This window comes from Lissotriton vulgaris, chromosome 1_1 (assembly GCF_964263255.1).
Source record: "Lissotriton vulgaris chromosome 1_1, aLisVul1.2, whole genome shotgun sequence".
Classification (NCBI taxonomy): domain Eukaryota; kingdom Metazoa; phylum Chordata; class Amphibia; order Caudata; family Salamandridae; genus Lissotriton; species Lissotriton vulgaris.
The window spans coordinates 120,172,333-120,189,301 of NC_141685.1; the positions used below are offsets into that span (position 1 = coordinate 120,172,333).

The 16,969-nt window shown below is 51.8% G+C and overlaps 1 protein-coding gene across 1 annotated transcript in view; it reads left to right on the plus strand.

Annotated features, from left to right (window-relative positions):
• LOC147737710 (uncharacterized) overlaps positions 1 to 16,969 on the plus strand; it is a gene marked incomplete at its 5' end in the record, with an annotated part of 334,361 nt that overhangs the window by 142,451 nt on the left and 174,941 nt on the right. The window contains 1 exon segment of the mRNA XM_086924964.1: positions 4,279 to 4,626. Within this exon segment, the coding sequence (XP_086781090.1) occupies positions 4,279 to 4,626 (348 nt within the window).

Sequence of the window (16,969 nt, forward strand, 5' to 3'; positions counted from 1 at the left end):
TGGTCCCGGGTCTCACCACTGCTTCAGGGTCTGCCTCCTCTAACCAGTGAGCCACACTTCTCCATATAACATCTTATTAACTTCTGAAACGGAAGCTATTTACCAGTGTTCACAGAGTAACCTAGAAAAGAAAGGGCGGTCACAGAGCACCCACATGATTGAGGTGCAGTTTAAGGTAGATACACAATGACAAGTTTTCATTTAAACAAGAACAGATTGTGGAAATAGAGAGGGATCAAGCTGCGCTGCTGTTATTTCAGTAGCTCTTCAGGAAGTATATAACGGATGTAACTCTTCAGGAAGTATATAACAAAGGTAACTCTTAAGTATGTAACAAAAGAAATTCTATTCATACACTTCTTCTCACTCCTTTCCTGTTCACACTGTGCAGCTCAAATGCCAACTCCTGTCTTTACCTCGCTGTTTGTTAAGTCACCTTTAAAATTGTCAATAGCTCCCTTGGTCCAAACATTTCTGGGTTTTTTTCACCTGGAAGATTGGAACAATTTTTGTGTGTTGAGGTGTGTTTCCTATCGCAATAACTCATGTTAATCTCCCTAAATCTAGTGAAGCCTACAGGGCCTGGGTCTGGCCCTGAAAGAGAAATTTAGAAAGCAAGGGCCCAATTCACAAAGGTACACTGAGACACAAGTCTAACTACCAACTGGCCAGTGGGGAAAGAGGTTACCGGGAATACATATTGAAGACTGATGGCAAGTATCCTGTAACATTCTGTACTCTACGGTGCATGCTGCAAATTTAAGGAGGAACCATATTTTTTGTCTTCACATGCCAAATTCGACATCCCATCTAAATATGGGAAGGGTGTAAGGCCGAGGTGTCCAAAATGCAGCCAAGAAAAGCAGATGACATACACATGTCCCTCGAATGTCCTGGGATTCAATGTTTTTGGGCAGGCGTGAGTAATTTTATATGTCAATGATACTCGGTGTTAGAATTGGGGGTCTCTAATTGGCAGTAGTAGGTACCATTGACCAAGTAGGGACCCTTGTTTCTAGTCAGGGAAAGGGAGACACACTCCTGGATAATCCCTGCTCACCCCTTTGGTTGCTTGGCACAAGCAGCCAGGCTTATCTCAGAGGCAGTGTGTAAAGCAGTTGTGAACACATACAGTAATACAGTGAAAACACTACAAATGGACACCACACCAGTTTAGAAAAATAAGCAATCTTCACTAGACTTATCACAAGACCAAAGAACAAAAATCAACAATATTGTAATCAAAAATAAGACTAAAATGGTAGAAAGTAGCTTAGTTCAATGTAGTTGGTAAATGAAACACTTTATTCTCAAAGTACCTTAGATGCGTCACGCAATACAAACAAAAGGGTTGCAGGGAAGGTAATGGGTCAGTTCCTTGCTTCGGGGGAGGTGATGCACCAGTTCCTTACTGCAGCGCATGGGAGATGATGTGTCGGTTTCTTACTGAAGAGAAGGTGATGCGTCGGTTTCTTATTGCGTTCTGGTTACGATGCGACAAGATGGCGCCTCGATGCGATGCGATGATCTGGTGCAATGCAACAAAATGGCGTCTTTGGTGCGATGCAACAACATTGGATGCGCTGCGTGCACGCCCGAAGGCTGTGCGGCGAACTCAGTAACTTCTGGGCCCTGTGACATGCTTCTCCGGTGATGCAACAGCGACCTCTGCAGCAGCGACACGCTTCTCCAGTGACGTGACACGCTTTGTCTGTGATGCGTCGGCGAACAGCTGCAGCGGTGGCATGCTTCTTCGGCGGTGCGACGGCAACTTCTGCGGTGGTGACACGCTACTTCTTGTTGCGTCGCGCTTCCAGCTCCCAGCGACACGCAGTCTTCTCAGGAGGCCTAAACAACAGTAGGCACCTCTATGCAGGTAGAATCCCCAGCAAGGGAATTCAGGGGAGCTGGTGGTGAAGTCTTGTATCCCTAAAGCACACTTCAAGCCCTGGAGATTCTTCTTCAAGATGATGAAAAGTTCACAAAATTCCTCTTCCCCTTTCCTTGGCAAATAAAGTATCAGGTCAATCTGCAGTCTGCAGTCCGGAGCTTGAGGCTTGAAGCAGCAGCCGCAAAAACTCTCTCCAGAGGAAAGCCGGGGAAACCATGGAAATCGGCAAGATAACACATCCATGGCTCACTGCCCGCCGCTCGCTGCCTTGCCTGTAGCCGCTGGTTGTTTTGCCGGCCCAAACATCCCGGCGGCAGCAGCATAGACGAAGGCAGAGGTGTTGGTTGTGCCCTCGGGCTCGTTCCGAGTCAGGTGCACTGCCACCACAGAGGAGCGACCAGAAGCGGCTGGTGGCAGGCAATAAAAAAACAAAACATAAAAACTACCAAGGCCCGGAAAGAGGTTTATTTCAATATCCTGTGTTTGCAAATGTTACTTTTAGAAAGTTAGCCTTTGCTTGCCTAACCATCTCGGCCCACCTCTGCTCGTGTGTGTATTTGCTGTCTGGGTGTGTGCATGATAGGGCTGGGAGGAGACGGGTGGTGATTAGGATAATTACGCATGGATGGGTGGGAGGAGTACACCCTGACTCGAGATAGGCCTGTGCTCTGCCACCTGAATGCCGGCTCCGCCCTCCCTGGGAGCGGCTGACGACTCTGCCCATCACCGTGTAAATAAGGGTGGGAAGACCCGGTGGCAGTGGGCTCGCTGGCAGTAGCTGGATGGTTGCTGTGTGGTTTTTAATCAAGCTCTTCTTGTCACGCTGATTGCGAGCGGTGACACGCTTTTGTAATTGCTCTAAATTGATCGTTTTAATTGTGCACTAACCTGCCCTGAAAGTCAACAGGTTACTAACCTTCATCTTGGATTTTAGGGGCTGTGCGTGGCTGTCTGTGGGCTGATTGTCATCGCGGGCTTACAGCGGCCGCGGCCGCCATCTTGGCTTGGGCTGGATCGGCAAACCCCACCCACGCCACTCCCCCCACGCTCCTCCTTCATTTAGGAGAGTCCCTGGCACCTCCCCAGTGATTGCGAGCAGCCCGGTGGCAGTGGGCTCGCTGGCAGTAGCTGGATGGTTGCTGTGTGGTTTTTAATCAAGCGCTTCTTGTCACGCTGATTGCGAGCGGTGACACACTTTTATAATTGCTCTAAATTGATCGTTTTAATTGTGCACTAACCTGCCCTGAAAGTCAACAGGTTACTAACCTTCATCTTGGATTTTAGGGGCTGTGCATGGCTGTCTGGGGGCTGATTGTCATCGCGGGCTTACAGCGGCCGCGGCCGCCATCTTGGCTTGGGCTGGATTGGCAAACCCCACCCACGCCACTCCCCCCACGCTACTCCTCCATTTAAACGGCCCACATGTGTCAGCGCAGCGGACGAGCGCAGCGGGCGCGATGTAGGCGCGCCGGAGTCACGCCAGAGTCGAGCCCGTCCGTGGCTGGCCGGGGCAAGGGGCACCTCATTATGCCCCTTTGTATACATATTCTTCATCCCTTCTCTGTTCATACTGGAACCCCGGTGCGATTTGGACCTCTGTCACTGATCTTCTGACCCACCTTGGTCTACTCTCTCTCCCTTCCAGCACTCCACCCGCGATCATATCACGGTTGATCTCTTCGCCCCCCTCCCACCGCCTATTCCTTTCCCTCCTTATACCCTCTATACTCCAGCATTTAATACCGCGGCCACGCTCCTGAACACCAGGTCGGCGGTCAATCATCAGTACGAGCTATTCTATTACATCGATACTCATGAACCGGATCTCCTGTTTCTAACGGAGACCTGGTTCAAGGCCGACTCCCTGCCTAACGTTCTAGATGCACTGCCCCCCTCGTACTCTGCCATTCGAGCGGATCGACCGGAGGGCAGAAGAGGCGGAGGAGTGGCCTTGATAGCTCGCACTGACCTTCACTTCCAGATCCTTCCCTCCCCTCCCATTCCTGAAGTAGACTACCTGGTAACCCGTTCGACTTCCCATCAGGCTCCCTTGACCTCTGTTCTTATCTACCGCCCCCCTCATTCCACCCCTTCTTTTGTTTCCAGCCTCCAAGATCTCCTGCCCACACTGGTAATAAACAACTCGTCAGTGTAAGTCCTAGGAGACCTTAACTTCTGGCCAAACGACCCTGCTGAAAGCTCCCTCTCTAAGGAGTTCACTGATCTCATGACTAGCCTTAACTTTACATCTCATATTCACAGCCCCACTCATAAACAGGGCCACACGTTGGATCAGATCTGGACCTTGAATATCCCCACTACACCTCCCTCCATTTCCCTTTGTTCCTGGTCTGACCATTCTCTAATTTCATCTTCCCTTGCCCTAGCCCCTGAGACTAAGCCCCCGCTTCCTAAGAATACCTGGGTTAGGAAATGGGGCAAAGCCAATATGCCATCCTTCTGCTCGTCTCTGGCCAAATCCAGCCCTGACCTTTCCGGCCTTGCAGCTCCTGCTCAGCTGGCTACCATCAATAACTGGCTGACCCAAGCGGGCGATGAATTCGCCCCCTTAAGGCGAATCACGGTTAAGCGAGCCCATGCTGCCAACCGTTGGTTCACCTCAGACCTTAAGGAGAAGAAACTGGCTGCGCGGAGAGCCGAGCGAGCATGGAGAAGAGCATATTGCCCTGTTCTAAAAGCCACTTACTTATCTGTTCTCAAGATTTACAAACAAGGTATTCTTGACGCCAAAACTGAATTCTAACAGAATACTAGCAGCGGAGTCCCAATCAAAAGAAATTTTTGCCACTGTGCATGAACTGGCCTCATCCGATAGAGCTACGGCTACGATTCCCCCTTCCCAATCCTTCTGCGATTCGCTCAACGAGTTTTTTATTGAAAAGGTCGCAAAGATTAAAACCAATATTCCCCCTCCATCTTCCACATTCTCTAATCCTTCCCCCTTCCACCATTTCTAAATTAACCACCATTCCCCTCCTGACCAAAGCCACACTCCTCCCACTGCTCCAAAGGGGGAAGTCGGGCTCCCCCCTGGATTTTGGCCCTGCCCACATCCTTAGAGAAATCTTCCTAGCTTGTCCTACCCCACCCCTCACACTCCTTAACGATTCACTCAGTAATGGGGTTGTCCCTACCCTCCATAAATCTGCGGTCGTCATCCCTATCTTAAAAAAGGCTGGCGCCGACCCATCATCCCCTTCTAACTATCGCCCCATCTCTCGCCTGCCTTATTTGGGTAAGGTTTTAGAAACCCATGTTACCAGCACCCTGAGCACCCACGTGGAGACTAATCACTGTCTCTCCCCTTGTCAGGCAGGCTTCCGGCCCCTCCACTCCACGGAGAAGGTGGTGATCTTAGTGATGGACGGGCTACGTGAAGGCATCGACACCAACCTTTCACAAGCCCTCATCCTTTTAGATCCGTCTGCCGCTTTTGACACGGTGGACCACTCCATCCTTCTCACCCGTGTCAGGGCAGCGGGCATAGAGGGCCTAGCCTTCTCGTGGCTCGAGTCTTTCCTGAGCGAGAGGGCTCAGGCGGTCCACCTTGCCGGTTTCACTGCCGCCTCCCGCAAGGTAGTGTGTGGTGTTCCCCAGGGCTCTTCACTTTCCCCTCTTTTGTTTAATTTATACATCTACCCCCTCATTTTTATGTTGCAGCAGCTCGAGGTCACGGTGTTTAATTACGCCGACGACCTCCAGCTAATCTTCAACCTTTCCCATTCCCCCTCATCCGCCCAGAATGTCCAAACTGTTATGTTGTTCATTCAGGACTGGATGAACTGCAACCACCTCAAACTCAACCCGGACAAGACAGAGTTGGTCTTGACCGGAGGTGGTTGCAGTCCCTGGTCTCCGTCCCATTGGCCCCCTTCACTTGGTGCTCCCCCACTCCCAGTTCCCAAAGTTAAAACCCTCAGCATTTTTCTTAACTCCCAACTTTCCGTTCACTCCCAGGTTAGTTCTGTTGTGTCTTCTTGTTTTTTTTCCCTTAGGACAATCAGGAAGATCTCCCGCTTCTTTTCCCTCCCGGCTCTAAAAATCATCGTGATGGCAATGGTGCTCTCACGCCTTGATTATGGCAACATAATCTATAATGGCGTGCCGGCCTATGCTATTCACTGCCTGCAACTAGTGCAGAATCAGGCTGCCCGCCTGATTCATGGCCTGCCCAAATTTCACCGTGCCACCCCTCTATTGCAGGCACTACACTGGTTGCCTGTGAGAGAGCGAGCCTTATTCAAACTTGGCTGCCTCACCTTCCAGGCCAGAATGGGCACCGCCCCTGAGTTTATATGCTCTGTCATCAAGCCCTACATACCGGGTAGAGAACTCCGTTCCACCCACATGGAACTCCTGGCTACTCCACGCTTCAAAAAGAAGAAGGCTGGTGGTGCAAAATTTGCTGTCCTCGCCCCAGCCTTCTGGAACTCCCTTCCTGTGGGACTTCGCACTTCACCTTCCTACACTGAGTTCCGGAAAAATCTTAAAACCTTTCTCTTTTCCCGAGCTTTTGCTGCCTAACCTCCCCCTGCCACTGACGTTGGTCGTAATCTGAAAAGCGCCATGAAACCGCTTGGTAAAAGCGCGCTTAATAAATGTTTTTAAATTCAAATTCAAATTCAAGTTCAACAAGAGTACACCTGGACTGTACTTGTCTCCACAATGGTGGCTCCACCTCCTGCGGAGCGTCGGCAGGGCCAGCCCTGCTCACTGAAATGAAAACCCAGACTTCGCAAAACAAAGTGCTCAAGAGCTAAGATGGATTATGCTAAGGCCCCCCTGGCCGGGGAAGACAAAAGAAAAGGAGTATAAAAAGAGGAGCTCTGCTCCTACCAAATCAGATCCAGTTTTCAATACGACGAACCTCTGCCTGACTAGAAGGACCAAGAGAAGCTGAGGAAAAGGAATCCTGCAGTGGTGCCTTGCTGAGAACGGAGAGGAAAAGACCAGAGAGGACTTTGCAGACTTGTGCCTGAAACGATCTCCAAGGGCTTGATCTGAGCCTGCCCCCTGACCTGAATCCCAGGACCATTGGGTTAAATTCTGCCTGTGCCCATCTGCTGTTGGGCCCTCAAGTTCTTATTCCCTCGCCGGAGTTGTGACTCGGGTGCCTTCGCCCTCCAAGGTCGTGACAGCTCGGAGCCTTACCGCCCCGCCGCAGAGAGCCCCGCTCAAGTCTGGGTCGCTCTTCGCTTCAGTGCCGGGCCGCCCGCTCTCCTGACACCTCACCTGCTACGGAGCGCATTGTACGCCTCTCATCTTCTCCCGCAGGAATCTGCACGGAAAGCATCTCATAGCCTCGGACGGTCCGTACATCGTCACATACCAGACTGTCTCGCTTTGCACTCCTGCATACCAGGGCTCGTGCCGCACCTCAAGAAAGGCCTTCCGTACCGTGGTACTGGAGGCCTGGAGCTGCGCCTGTCTGTCCGAGAACGCAACATTGCGCACAGATCCACAAGTACGACCCGGCGTGCTAAGAAGTAGCACGTCCCGCAGGCCTGAACGGTGCCTCGCCTAGTGAGCTGCTTCGACTACGGATAGCTGTGACCCTCCACTGTCCCGCTCACCCGCCTCGCAGCTCGAGGGGACTTCAAGCCGGACCCTTCTCCGGAGAACCGCCGGTCTCGTCCCGAGTCCGCCCTCACCAAGGTCGCTCCTGAAATGCTTTGGACATCCGACACAAGGTACACGTGAGCTCAGGCCGAGTTCACATCGGATCCAGGGTCTGCAACATTCTGTTTTCCCTGTCATCCATCGTCCTACGAACTACAACGTACCTTGCTGGTAAAGAACACAAAAGAGAACAATCGCCTATTTAAATCTGGTGGCTTCACTCGTTAAACTGTTAGATTGGTCTTGTGATAAATCTGCAGCTGAATATAAAGTCTATGTATTTTTGATACAACTTAACGACTGGTGTCCGTTTGTGGTGGGTCATTGTGTTTACTGTTTGTGATCATAAATGCTTAACCAACTATCGCCCTGAAGATTAGCCTTGTCTGCTCGCACCACACTACCTAGAGGGTGAGCAAGGGTTATTTCTAAAGGAGTAGTTCCCTTGCCCTGACTAGAGGAGAGGGTTCCTACTTGTCACCAGTACCTACCGGTGCCAATCGGAGACCCCTGAATCTAACATTGGTGGCAGCGGTGAGGATTTCGGATTTGCATTTATGATTCATATACAGTGAATTATTGATCACCACGTAGTGAGAGCAGACCTTTAACAGAGCCACAGATTAATCATCATTTAATCTTGCCAAGAGATCTTGCGTCATTGAAAACATGCCTGGTTCACTTCCCATGAGAGCAGCCTCTGTCATCTCTGGACTAGATAAACGTGTGCATAACATCAGAAGAATATAAGGAGGGTAGTTGCAAAAGGAAGAAATTCTAACAAAATTGTTAAAAAATTATGTATCACTTTTAATTTGTATAATCAGTTAAAATCGACAAAAATTACACAGAAAAATTCATATAACATTTAAACACATTTCCACTTCAAAATAAAATCATTACATAAAGAAAGAGAAAGTTATAACAACAATATATTATACAGTCACTTAAAATTACAAAAAAAGGGGTGGCAATTAATATTCGACGCGCGTTTCGGCGTTCAAAGCAACGCCTTCTTCAGGAGCCACAAAGTATACCTAAAAAGACACATAATAACAGCATATGAATAGCATATTCGTCAACATTATTTCTTACTTATATACACAGTAAAATGTATAGATCCTATAAACAATTCATAGACATAGACACTGTATTGCAACAACAACCCTTCCTACATGTTTTAAGCAATGTATCATTTGCAAAAACAAGTTACAGAACTAATTTACATGTATCTAAGCAGTTGTAATGACTCCCTGCATAATTGAGGAGACATTGGGAAACCTAGTGTTAACTTTGAGATATGGAGTTGGAGACATCTCGAAGTTTTCAGTCATTAGTAACTTAGTCTACTTGTAATGTAAAGTTACCAATTGAAATTACCAGATGAAAAGCCATGGATATGGCGAAATGACATGAAAAAGCCTGTCAAATAAGGGGTAGGGAACGAGTGCCCTAAGCCAGCCTCATTAACGTGTGTCACACAAATTAAAGAACCAGAGAGGTTACTATGAAATAAGGATGATAAAACATTCAATTTCAAAGACCATAGGTGATGCTCTCTAGATTGGTGACTACGAGCACTTAGATGGTTAAACCGTATTAAGGTGTGTCACACATTTATCTCCATATATAATATTTTGAGGCTTACCTCTGCGTGTTAAAGGAAAATGCCGAGTATAGATTTCTGGATTGCTTGCTCGGACGGCCTTTGAAGTTTAAAAATTAATTGGTATAGTTCTCAAGGCTTCATTTTTCCTGTTGTTCTAAATAATATCAGAAAACTTTAAATAAACCTTCATGATATTTAAATATACACAAATAAAAGTTCCTCTTTAGTTGCTAAATGACTAGTTTCTTTATTTCTTACCATCATCAGATATAGAGTTTGTTCCTTTTTAAAAAACCGTATGCTTTAAAATTTCACTGCACAGTCACTTTTTATATATATCCAGGTTCCTTTTTGCAAGTTAGTAAGGATAAAAATAGAAAAAGGCAGGTTTAAATTATCGATCTATCAAGGGCGGTGTGCCTTTAGTAAACAGGGCTGTGAAAATGTTTCGAAAATTTATATTGCTCGCTTTTCTCGTGTTCGAGTCTTTAACAAACAAGACTATGTAATCGTTTCAACATTTATGTTGCTTGCTTTCACTGTAATTGACTGATTGATGCAATTGAGAACCGCTAATATCTCGGGTCCGTTGTAAAGGACGATAGGCTTTTAATTAACAAGATAGCGAGAAAGTTTAAGAGCTTATGTTGCTCGCTCTCACCATGCAAGGAAGATCGCTGCGTATAAAAACTGTTAGCTGTAACGAACGATAGGTTTTTAATTAACAAGATAGCGAGAAAGTTTAAGAGCTTATGTTGCTCGCTCTCACCATGCAAGAAAGATCGCCGCGTTTAAAAACTGCTAGCGTCTCGGAGCCGTTGGTGGAAGCTCAGAGCTTTTCGTCTCTCCTCGGAGATGTGTCGCTCACTGCTTTAACTTCCCGGACTCTCTTCTACATGGAACTGGCCATGAAGAAAAAGATAGATAAACAGATGGGCTACTATTAGTTGTGTGCATGCAAAGGTGCAGGCAGCGCTGCTCGAGAAAGTCTAACGCTGAGCTTATTCTTACCGTGTGAGTGCCGCGTACGTTGTCTGCTGACGTCACCGCAGGACCGTTGGACAGGATGTATCACCTGTAGCGGCTATAGGCCGTGTTTATATATACTAAGACATGTGATGATAAGTATCCTATAGGGGACAACCTATCAGACAATTTCAGAGTGCACCCAATCAGTCGTCCTAACTCTAAGAGTCTACTCGTCGAGTCCGAGGTAGAACACGTTATCGGCGATTACCGAGTAAAACACCCAAATGTTGGGGCAGCTATTCATTCCTACTTGGTATCGTTTTAATACACTTTTCCTAAGGAAGATGTTCTGATTAAGAAACGCCCTATTTATATGAGATTATTTGGATTCCATTTCTATTAATTGTTATGTCCACAAATAGAGAATATAATATGGCAGATACTGATTAATAAATGGTATCGGTCTGCTACACTATTCTAAAGGGGAATGTTTCGATTTTAAGACGCCCTATTTCTCTGAGATTATCCTGACTCCATTATTGTTAACCATTATATCCATACATATACAGGGTATATTTCATTGTGTAGTACAGCTACAATGTAACATGGACTAGATGACGTTGAGTGGGAAAAGCTTGAAGATTACAAGGTCGAGCAGTTGAAAGGTTTCTGCTTGAAGTTCCGAGTCGCCCAGACGGGGTGCAAAACCAAAACCCAGCTCATCAAGGCTATGAGAGCCTGGAAGGAATCGAGAGAACCAGAGAATCAGCTGGTGGTGTGTTGGACCCGGCCTCGTGGCGTGGCCCGACCCCTCCCGCATGGCGGGTCCCGGACTACCGTTACCCCTGTTCCCCGGACAAGAGCCGCACCTTCCGCCCTCCGGGCTACCCCAGCTATTCCCCGATGGAACTCAAACTCATGTCCGCAACCTTCTCGGCTGGCTTGGACCACTTTTCCCGGACCACCGTCTCCGGCCCAGCCGCCATCTTGGACCCTCCACGACCAGGCCTCGTGGCCTAGGGTCGACCTCAGCCTCAGGCCCAGCCAGGCCCCGACATCGAGGCACCATCATCCACCCAGGGGGTAAAGAGACCACTTGGCGAGTCAATGGGAGAAGTAGTGTTGATGGCTCCCATCCGCTTCGTTTCGATCGCCCCCAGCCTCCCTGGGCGCTGGCTCCACCCCCCTGCTGGGTATCTGGACTCCCTCATCCCGGACCCCCCGACCTCCAAGTGCGAGGGTCCGGACATCAAAGGGCACCAGACCTATAACTGGGGCAGCTCCAGAGCAGGAAGCCAGTTGTATCCTGGAGTCGAGAGACACCGAGACGAACTCATCCTTGGAGGCCTGCTGGCGCTGCCGCGGCTCCTCTTCGTGAACCATCTTTGAAGGCCTGCTGGCGATGCCGCGGCTCCTCTTCATGAACCATCTTTGAAGGCCTGCTGGCGCTGCCGCGGCTCATCCTCGTGAACTATCCTTGTAGGCCTGCTGGCGCTGCCGCGGCTCATCTCCACAAACTATCTTTGAAGGCCTGCTGGCGCTGCCGCGGCTCATCTTCGTGAACCATCCTTGAAGGCCTGCTGGCGCTGCCGCGGCTCATCTTCGTGCACCATCCTTGAGGGCCTGCTGGCGCTGCCACGGCCCCTACTAGAGAACCCTCCAGCTCGAGGATTGAGAGCTGACCACCCAAGACCCCTGTACCAGACCGGTACCGAGACTGTCCCGCTACCCCCTTCCCACAGAGACTAGAATTGCAGGGATTCCAGTATCCTGCTCTTTCTGTAACGTTCCGATAACCTGCCTAAGAATACTGATAAAAGTGTTGAGAACCTATCTTTGTGTGGTGTCCATCTGTGGGGGGGTGGTTGCCCGTCCGTACGATCTGAGGAGATGACCCTCGCCAGGAGGCCTCTCCCCCTTGCTCGGCCGACCCTCAGGTTTCCCGTCTAACATTGGTGGCCAGCGGCGTGATTCGAGCCGACGCAAATCGTATGGAGAGTAACTCGTCCCACTACAAACGAAAAACACACAGCGACCATGTCGACAAAAGAAACCGGAACAACCGCAAAATTCCAGATGGAACAACTGGAAGAGTACAGTCACAAGGAATTGAAGCAATTCTGCATAGACTTGGGTATCGCTACCACGGGACTAAGTACCAAAGACGACCTCAAGCACGTTTTGCAGACTTGGGTGGAGACGGGAGCATCACCACCCCAAAACGAAAACATCGCGACCGCAGAAATCATTGCAACCCCCGAGGAGGAGAGAAGCGCGGGCCTCTCTCCCGAGGAGGCCCGAGAACGAGAAAGGAGCCGGCTCCACGAGTTAGAACTGGCTAGACTTCGCTTAGATGGGGAACTGAAACTAGCAGAAAAAAAGATAGCCCTTGAACACTTGCGATTACAGGGAGAACGGGAAGAGAAAAAAAGCCAGAGGGAGCTGGAGGAAAAGAAGCTCGCGTACGAACATGAGCGCGGGTTAAAAGAACTAGAAATAAGAAAGCAAAACAGGGACCTCGGCGTCCCCGAGAACCAGAGCTCCACTCCCTCTACGGACACCAAGGTGCACATTCCCAAAGATGTCGTCCGAGAGTACTACCGGAACGACAGCATCCAGCAATGGTTTAAGGCATACGAAGTAGCCATGACCTCCCACCGTGTCCCGCGAAAAGACTGGGGGGCCGGATTGTGGGGGAGATTCGTTAACGAAGGAAGAGATGCCCTGCTACAGCTCCCCGACACTGAGATGACCTCTTACGAGCATATGAAAGCTGCCCTTCTCACTCGCTATGGGCTCACACCCGAGATGCACCGGCAGCGATTCCGAGACTGTAAACGGATCCCCGGTACCACCTGGGTGGAATATGTGAACTTTTTTAGCAGAGCCTTAGAGGGGTGGATCAAAGGCAGCCAGGTCACCACCTACGAACAATTAGTCGATCTCATTGTGTGGGAGCACCTCTCCAATAACTGTTTCGTCGAACTAAGGCAGCATCTCCTCAACAGCAATCTGACTGAGCCCAGGAAACTCGCCATTAAAGCGGATCGATGGGAAAGCACCCGGGTCCCCAGGAAATGGGCGGGTGACCAAGGCCGAGCCTACCAGGGGTCCCACCGCCTGCGAGGAGGAGGAGGAGGCCAGGGTCGGGGCCGGGACACCACCACAATGCCCTCCACCAGCACTCCACCGGCCAGAAGAGGAAGTCCTCCGACGCGGCCGGGATTCCGCACCAACGTTGTCTGCCACAAATGCCAGCGACCCGGTCATTACGCCAATGACCCCAACTGTCCCAGAAACCAGCCAGGCCAGGCCACGGGTCAGCTGAACCGCCAGATCACCGCCGTCGCCCTCGGAGAAGAGCGAGGCGAAGAAGAAGCCGAAGATTGTGAACCATACCCGGCAGAGTGGGAACCCGCAGCCATGTCCCTGGTGTGTCTAGGGGAGAGAGACATGGTCCCTCGGGCCCCCATCCCGGCCAACACGCAGAAGTACAGCCAGTGGGTCACCATCAATGGACGCCGGGCCGAAGCCCTCCGCGACACTGGAGCAAGCGTAACAGCAGTCCGTTGCCATCTGGTGACCCCAGATCAAATCTTGCCCAACGTACTATGCCCAGTACGGTCTGCCGACAACTCTGAAAGCCTGTGTCAGATGGCCCGCGTCCCCTTCGAATGGGGGGGAGTATCGGGCATGCTGAAAGTGACCGTCCGAGACGATGCCCCCGTGGACTGCCTCCTGGGGAACGACCTGGAAAGCTCCCCCTGGGCGGCCGTTGAACGAAGGGAGCACCTGGGGATGCTTGGCCTTCCTGAATGGGTCTGTGCGACAACCCGATCCATGGCTGCCCGCGCCATCCCCTCCACTGAAGAACCCGAGTGGCCCGAACCTCCACCGCCCGTCACCTCTGAGGACGCCACCCCGGACGCCGACCCACAGGGGCCCGACAACGAAGCATCGGAACCACTCCGCGACCTCCCGGAGTTGGCCCAGTGGCGCCAGGAAGGTGGCCCCACTCAAGAACAGTTCCGCCAAGAACAAAAAACGTGTACCTCCCTCGAGGGGATCCGACAGCAAGCCGCAGCCCAGAGCGCAGGGGATGCCTCGGGGTCTCACTGGATCTATTGGGACAATGAGCTCCTCTACAGCGAACAGAAGATTGCCGAGCTAGGGGCCAGCCGGGTGCTGGTGGTCCCCCTTCGCTTCCGAGACTTCCTCCTGAACCTGGCTCATGATGTCCCTCTCGCTGGGCACCTGGGACAGGACAAGACTTACAGCCGCCTGGTGACTCATTTCTACTGGCCCAAGATGAGGAACGATGTGATCAACCACTGCCGAGCCTGCCCCACCTGCCAGGCCAGCGGAAAGAGCGGCCGAAAACTGAAGGTCCCCCTGCAACCCTTTCCCATCGTCAACACTCCCTTCGAACGGGTGGGGATTGACATTGTGGGGCCCCTGGAGCCCCGGACAACGCAAGGTCACCGGTTCATACTCGTCCTGGTGGACCATGCCACCCGCTATCCCGAAGCCATACCCCTCCGGACTGTGACAGCGCCCGTGGTGGGCCGAGCCCTGATGGGGATCTTCTCCCGGGTGGGCTTCCCCCGAGAAGTCGTCAGTGATCGGGGCACGAATTTCATCTCCCGATACATGAAGTCCCTATGGCAACAGTGCGGGGTCACCTACAAATTTATGACCCCCTACCACCCGCAAGGGAACGAACTCCTGGAACGCTTCAATCGCACCCTCAAGGGTATGATCATGGGCCTGGAGGAGCCCCTACGACGCCAATGGGATGTGTTGCTGCCCTGCCTCCTATTTGCCTACCGGGAGGTCCCACAGAAGTCCCTGGGATTCAGCCCCTTCGAACTATTGTATGGGCACCCCATCCGGGGTCCCCTAAGTCTGGTCAAAGAGGGATGGGAGGTGACCCCCCAGAATGCTCCTCCTGATGTATACAAATACCTCTTGACCCTCCGGAACCAAACTCGGCGATTCAGGGAGCTTGCCAAGGCCAACCTCGAAGCCAGCCAAGAAGACATGAAACCTTGGTACGATCAAAACGCCTCGTCCATCGAGTTCGAGCCGGGACAACAGGTCTGGGTCATGTCCCCGGTCGAACCTTGCGCCCTCCAGGACAAATGGACAGGACCCTTCAAGGTGGTGGAGCGCAAGGGCCCCGTCACCTACCTGGTGGACCTGGAGTCCCCCAGGAACCCCCTCCGGGTCCTCCATGCCAACAGACTTAAGCCTCACTTTGTGCGCTCCGAACTTAGTCTCCTGATGGCTACCGACAGTGGGGCTAAAGAGGACTCTGAGCCCCTCCTGGACCTCCTGAAGACCCTCGACAAGGATGGCTCCGTGGAAGGAGTCAACCTCTCTTCCGCCCTGACCCCAGCACAACACCAAAGCTGCCAAGACTTGCTACAGTAGTTTGCCGACCTGTTCTCCCTCACCCCTGGGGTCACTCCCTGGTGCCTCCATGATGTCGACACCGGGGATAGCCCCCCTATCCGGCACAGGGCCTACCGAGTGCCCGATCGAGTACGCGCCTGCATCCAGGCGGAAGTGTCCAAGATGCTGGCTCTGGGAGTGATCGAGCCCTCCGACAGCCCCTGGGCCAGCCCGGTCATGCTGGTCCCCAAGGCCGCCGCCCCTGGCGTCGCCCCCGAACTCAGATTTTGTGTGGACTACCGGGGCTTGAACGCCGTCACCTGAACAGACGCTCACCCCATCCCCCGGGCTGATGAGCTGATCAACCGCCTGCGGGCCGCCCGCTACCTAAGCACCATTGACTTAACTGCGGGCTACTGGCAGATCGGCCTCACCCCGGGCGCCCAAGAGCGATCCGCCTTCTCCACTCCGGATGGCCACTATCACTTCAGCTGACCTCCACTATCACTGACCAGCTGAACTCCACGTGAAGCGGTTGCTCCTGCCCACCTCCCGACCTACAAGCGCCACTGAGGTATCGTAGCGCTGCCTATCCACTGGCATTTTCATTTCTGATTTGCATTTTCATTCCTGATTCAGCGCCCAGTTTCCAGCGTAGCGCTCCGCATTTGCGTAGTTAATTGCTGATATTTGGTCCTACGTGCATTGCGCTGCTTACTGTCGTTTACCATTTCAGGGCTTTACAATATTAATTGCTGACCTGTGTGCATAGCGCTGCTGTTTTGAGTCCTCGCATTTGTTTATTTGTATTTACATTACCCTCGCATAGCGTCCTGTTGTTGTTTTTGAGCCCACCATTTTGTTGTGCCTGCAGCCCGTCCCTCCCCCTTCGCTAACGCCTCCCAGCTCACCCTCCCACGCTCCGCCCCCCTCCACTTCCCAACTTATGTCAGTAGGACCTACGCGCAGCGTTCACACGCCCCTTGCGCGCCGAATGTGCGCCAAAGGTAAGCCCGTCTACGCCCGTCCGCGCCTGGACCGCGCCCAGCGCCAGACCCCCTGGCCCTCGTACCACCCACCCTACCCGCATTACTTACGACGCCACCACCCTCTTAGCCCTAAACCCCGGCCGTCCACCCAACTGCGTCCAAGCCGCTCCTGGACACACCCATGGACCCTTCTCTTGCAACTCCTGCAAGTTCGACGGCACCAAGAACAACTCCTCATCCACTAACACCAACCAGATATCTGACACCAACCACCTACAATGCATCCTGCTCAACACCCGCTCGGACCACAGGACCACAGGCATGCCATCGACCTCTGGAATCTACTAGACACCATCTCCCCGGACGTCGCCTTCCTAACAGAAACATGGATGAACGCCTCATCAGCCCCATAAGAATTCCATCCGCATCTCAACCAGCTCTGACGTCAACCTTGCCAGCGCCGAACACCTTCACTTC